The sequence below is a fragment of the Aplysia californica genome, unplaced genomic scaffold (genome assembly GCF_000002075.1).
Source record: "Aplysia californica isolate F4 #8 unplaced genomic scaffold, AplCal3.0 scaffold00105, whole genome shotgun sequence".
NCBI lineage: Eukaryota > Metazoa > Mollusca > Gastropoda > Aplysiida > Aplysiidae > Aplysia > Aplysia californica.
The window spans coordinates 437,259-443,126 of NW_004797375.1; the positions used below are offsets into that span (position 1 = coordinate 437,259).

Consider the following 5,868-nt stretch of genomic DNA (forward strand, 5'->3'; position numbering starts at 1 on the left):
AGGGAGTCTAATTCCCCGTCCCCCCCCCTCCCCCACTCTCTCTCTCTCTCTCTGCTTCTCTAACTTTGATGAAACTCAAGTACATCGCTACCAAGGCAAGGCCTCCTAGGCCTAGGCCTATCGTAATCACGTGACTTAGGATGCACATGTTTTGACGACGTCACACAGAACGTCATGGATTTTTCTGTGTTACTAGAATCTTCGTTGCTAGGATAAATGGGAGCGACAACCTAGCGTCTTTACTGCCGCCGAAACATAATCTACGCCTTTGTTTATTTTTGTACAAAAACAACATTTTCGCCACAGCCAAAATGTCTGTATTTTCAAAGGCTCGCTTTTTAGCGCCTCTGCTCGCTGGGACGAAGAGACAGGCCTTATCAAGCGGGTTGAAAGTCAACTCGTCAAAGACCTTTGGAGTTGGCTCTGGCGTCTGCTGCATGGGTATAGTATGTGCTGGAGCTTTGTATTTAAAAAATCAAAATGAAGAGAGTAGTAAGAGCAGTTTCTGGCCTCAAGGCAAACTCAATTCTATCCTGAAATTTGCTGTACCGACTGTTTATGGAAAAGGAACCAGGGAGGAATTTCTGACCGCACCAGCCACTCCTCCTATAGGAAAGACTGTTAAAAATACATCTCTCTGCCACGATCCGTGCGCTGCTAAGAAAAAGCCTAGAAAGAGTTGTCAAGTTTCGCAATGTAATATTACATCTGAAGCCAAGTGTTACTCGCTATTTTTGTGGATCTCGATTAATCCTTCAGCTAATCCATGTTGCGTTGCTAGAGTAGCGGCAGACATCGAGAGCGCCATTGACTCGGTGACAGAACCATGTGAAGACCCTTCTCAGGAAGTTGTTGCAGGCGTTGGGTTTGGGCCCAATTTTTATTCTCAAGTCATGGGAAAGACCTGCAAGAACTTCTACTACTCTGCACGTAAAGGCGCCAACGGAGAACTTCCGAGCTCCAGCGGAGACGTATTTCTGCACGCCAAATGCAACAACAAAGGGAAGTTGTTTGATTTGTGCAAAAACTACATCTGCAGTTTTCCAGAGGGATCAATCTGCGAGTTCGAAGATGTTTATGGGTGAGTTTTTGCCAAGCTTTTCCTTGATAGAGGGTACCAGTAACCGATGCTTGAGTTTTAATGGGGAAGACTTCCTTATTCCATCCCACCCCCACCTCTAACCCTCAACAAACACAACAAAAAGAGACCTGCTACCCCTATCCCTAACCCTGCCCCTAACCCTACCTCCACTCCTACCCCAACACTAATCCCAACACTAACCCCAACGACCTACCCCTAGCCCAAAACAAACACAATAAAAAGGAGACGTACCCCTACCCCTACCCCTAAACCAAACCCTAACATTTTAATATAAAAAAAAACTCAATAAAGAAAGGGAAGACCTAGATTCTAGATCTAGATTAGATCTAGAAATCTAGATCTAACCCTACCCCCTACCCCCATCCCAACCCAACCCCTAACCTTCATCAAACACAGGGAAAGACCTATCCCCCTAACCCTACCCCGGGCCAGACCCTACTCCTACCCATACCTCTGTCCCAACCCCTACCCATACCGTATCCCAACCCCTACCCCAAAACCTACCCATACCTCTAGGCCTACCCCTATCCCTAAACCTAACCCTAACCCTAACAACTCTCTATTCGGAAGGACTTCCGTAACGAGCGACCACCCCAACCTAGGCAATAAAGAAGGGACTTTTGAGTGGGATATGCAAAAGATAGGGTTTAGTATTAAAATTGGTTGGTCAATAAAGAAAATGAACGTGGATTCGGGATTCGATTTTTCCTGGGGTCCTTCGTCAGTCATTGGTTTTATCGGTTGGGTCTTAAATTGACCTCATTTAATATGGTTGTGGGACACGAAACACATGTAGACTAGATCTAGATCTAGAATCTAGGTAGAAAATGAAATACAGTAAGGGGTGGGGTGGGGTGGGGTAGGTAGCCTAGAAAGTAAAAAAAGTAAACTGATTTTGTGTTACTTTTTTTTCTTTTGCCTTCTTTTGTCTCTTCACCTTTAATGGGTATTATTAGCACAGATAACATCAAAAGCGAACCCTATTGTTGGACTTATTAGGCAATCTTTTGACTACCTTTCTGAGAATATGTTTGTTTTGCTCTACAAGAGTTTGATGAGGCCTTTATTAGAGTATGCACACTGTGTTTGGCTACCCTTTGAAAAAGGACTATGTAGTGAAATCGAGCAAGTTCAAAGGCGGGCTACCAAAATGCTGAGTCACCTCAAAGAAAAGCCTTATTCTGAAAGACTGAAGAAATCAAAGCTTCCATCCTTGGAACATCGTAGGTTATGTTGTGATATAATTGAACCATACAAGTACATCAAAGGCTACTGCATCACTGAAAGACCAGCTTTTACAAAAGCAACAACCACACAACTCCGTGGCAACTCAGAGAAGCTCCAGAAGCACAGAAGCAGATTGTGTGTGAGGGCAAACTTTTTCGAGAATAGGGTTAATATGGAACAAACTCCCCGAGTCAGTGGTGTCAGCCCTAAACGTGGACACATAGAGACGTCTGGACTAATACTAGAAAGATCTCCCAACTATCTACAATCCCACTTGCCGAAACTGATTTGTCTAGCCTTCACACAATGCATAGACATTAATTACCAGATAGTAGACAACTAAATCGTCAATGTCAATTAGTGACTTGTTAACATCTGAAAGCGTTCACAATAATATGGCATGATTAGAAAAATCAGTGGCGTGACCGTTAATCGAACCTGTGAGTGAGGGAAGCAAAATTAAATATGACTTGTAGTCCAGCACCGTTATTCTAAAGCATCCATGAGCTACATCCCGCCAGGGGGGCTCTCGTGGCCTAAGGGTTAAGGTGTTCGCCTCTCATTCAAAGGTCCCGGGTTCGAATCCGGGTAGCGACCGCAAAATTTCCTCTCTAGATCTAGTTATCTACATCTAAAATTGTCTCCTTTCACCTTCTTTCCTGCTGTCTAGAAATGCTCTGTCGTCTGCTTTCGTCTTCACTTTCTGTCACTGCCTCTCACTCCCTTTGCCCCCTCCCCTGGGCTTCTGTCTCTTTCTGCAGCCTTTCTACTGCTACTCCTTGGCTCCTTCTTACTGTTGTCTTTCTCTCAGCCACACCCCTTATCTTCTGGTAGGAAAGATCTATACCAAGATCTAATCTAGATCTAGATTTAGATCTAGCCTTCATGGAAAAGGGCGAAAAATCTCTGAGGTTGCGCAGGTTAAAGATCCCTTGGTGGTCAAAAATCGATAAAAGTAGGCTTCGGCCGCCACCAGGGCAGAATTCAAAATTTCCTAGACCTACCAGCTGAAAATGTTTGGTGTGTCCAGCGCGCAAATATGACCTTATGCAGTTGCGAGGGCCGTAAAACACTTAGATCTAGATCTAGATACAAAAAGAAAAAAAAATGGCCTCACGTATAGCAAGGCTGACCTATCTCCTTTTTCAATTTGGTGTCGGAACTTCAAAACAGTCAGGGTTATCATGAAAATGACAGGGTATTGGATTTGATTTTAAGGCGTTTAAACAATGAATATAATATATTGTGGGGTATTTTTATAGATTCACTCCAGTTTCGCGTCACATCCTCAACCGGAAGTCAGCCCCTTCACCACTTTAGTGCCTTCGGATGACGAATAAGGTCAGGTTTTTTTAAAAGGTGATTTTAGTTAAGGCTTACTTTCAGGCTTTTTTGGGGGTTTATGCTCGCTTTTGTAGTAATTAAATCTAGGGGGGTTTCTGGGGTCTCCCCCTGACGAGCGAGTACGTAATAGCTGTGTAGTACGGTTTGGGGGGGGGGGGGGGGGGGGGGGGGTCAGAGGGGGTCTCTCCCCCCCCCCCTGAAATGATGTGCTGTAACATCTAAAACTAACAATTCGCGGCGTTTTTCAAGCCAAAATCGTGTTCACGGCACTTTAAAACCCACAAAAATCTACAAAGTAATACCATTTAAGAGACGGGAGTGTCTATTAATTTCTATAAAAGTCAGTTGAACCTGCTCTACCGACCACCGGTCTAAGAATGTCCCTTGTACTAATGACCACTTCCCACTTCTCCCTTTTTCATTGCCTTTCTCACCCTGTACCAGGGTATAGGCCACAGACAAACACTTTCCACCTTTCTCTATCCTGGGCTAGCCTCTTGATGATAATCCATGTTTTCCCACTTTTCTGTACATCCATTTCTGTGACTCTTCTCCAGGTTCCATGTGGCCTTCCCCTTGATCTTTTTCCATGTGGATTCCAATCGAACACTTTCTTTGTTATGCAGCTTCCTGACTTCCTGAGAGTATTTCCCACTTGCCTTTTGTATCTTATATAAGGCCACTGTCCAACAGGACAACCTGTCTAAGATGACCACTTCTCTCCTCGACAGTGTATGGTCGTCTTTGACAGATCCGTCTGTACTTTAAATATACTCAGGGTGTCGGTTATAAAACAAGCCATGTTCTAAGACTAAATGCAGCATTTGGTCCTTCAATTCCATTGTCACTGACTGGTAATGTGGTTGGTCAATCTATACCTATTTCTTGGTTCCTTTTTTATGTATCTCTTTTCCACTGTTTATTACTCTCTTGTAACATCTCTAATCTTCGGCTTTTATATGACCTATACTGCGTTGCAAATGTTGAAAAACTCTAACTAAAATTTTTTCCAAAATGTTATCTGTTATGCAGGTTTGACTACCAAAATGGGCGCGATCTCTCTGGCTTTTTGGACAATCGAACAAATCGTTGTGACGAAGAAGGGCTGAAGGACGTGGCCATTGAGTGTGAGACAGGCGGTAGCTATGCCCTCGCCCAGAAGTGGGTGCACGATTTCTGCATCATTCGGCCAGAGAATAAACCAGCACTAGAGAAGTACATTGGCAGGTGGGTTCTTAGTGTCAAGGTATCCCGCTAGATGAGCGCCAGTGGGGAAAAAGTGCACATTTTTTTCTCCAAACGTGCATCATTATCTGTTGGTAGTATGATGAAGTTGTTCATCTTGTTTGGAGAGCTGTTGACTCTTGTCAATTTTTCCGCAACTTGAAATTCGCCCAGCAACTTATACAAAGGCCACATCTTTAGGCTTTGTGTTGAATCACTCAAATAAACTATTAAGGAAAAGGAAGTACTGAGATAGGTAAAGGCCAATGTTACACGTTTCATTTCTTTTGTTATTTGATTTTGATATAAGTAACTAAGTAGCTGGGCGATGTGGTGAGAAAAACACAGAAAAAAAGGGTGGGGGTGAGGGTGGGAAAGCTAAAAAAAAAGAAACATTTGTCAAATTGGAAATTACTAAGGGTCTCGCAGTTCAGTAAAAAATGGACTTGGGTGATGAACATTCTTCACAGTTACCTCGATATAAAAGGATCTGGGATAATACTATTATCTTGAGAGGGTTATGAAAACATTTACTGTAAGAACGATAAGGGGAATCTTTCGTATACGATGATGCTGAAGAAGACTTAGTAGCACGTTAAAATTGAAAGGAAAGTCGTTGCAAGCAGTAAATTATACATGCAATCAACAGAGACATGGACTGCGGCAAAGAGCTCAAATGCAAAGGACCCTCCTCGCACGTGGCTCGCATGACAGGCACCACAGAGCAGAACGCCACTCCACAGTACGAGATTGTGCGCCAGTCCCAGAACTACGGGAGCCTCGCCAACGATGCTGGTAGGTCTCTTCTGATTTTTTGTTTTAGTAAGAGTTTTACGGCATTTCCAACACAATTAGATCAATTAAGTGCCAAAGATTAGAGGTGTTACAAGAGAGTAACCAAAGAGATAGATAGATAGATAGATAGATAGATAGATAGATAGATAGAGAGATAGATCGATCGATAGATAGAT

The 5,868-nt window shown here is 43.3% G+C and overlaps 1 protein-coding gene across 1 annotated transcript in view; it reads left to right on the forward strand.

Annotated features, from left to right (window-relative positions):
- The first annotated feature begins 188 nt into the window (after positions 1-188).
- LOC101849758 (dye-decolorizing peroxidase YfeX) overlaps positions 189-5,868 on the forward strand; it is a 7,509-nt gene continuing 1,829 nt past the window's right edge. Inside the window, exons 1-3 of the mRNA XM_005095499.2 lie at positions 189-1,081; positions 4,706-4,900; positions 5,547-5,692. Of these exons, the coding sequence (XP_005095556.1) occupies positions 312-1,081; positions 4,706-4,900; positions 5,547-5,692 (1,111 nt within the window). The 5' untranslated portion in view covers positions 189-311. The remainder of the gene's footprint in view (positions 1,082-4,705; positions 4,901-5,546; positions 5,693-5,868) is intronic.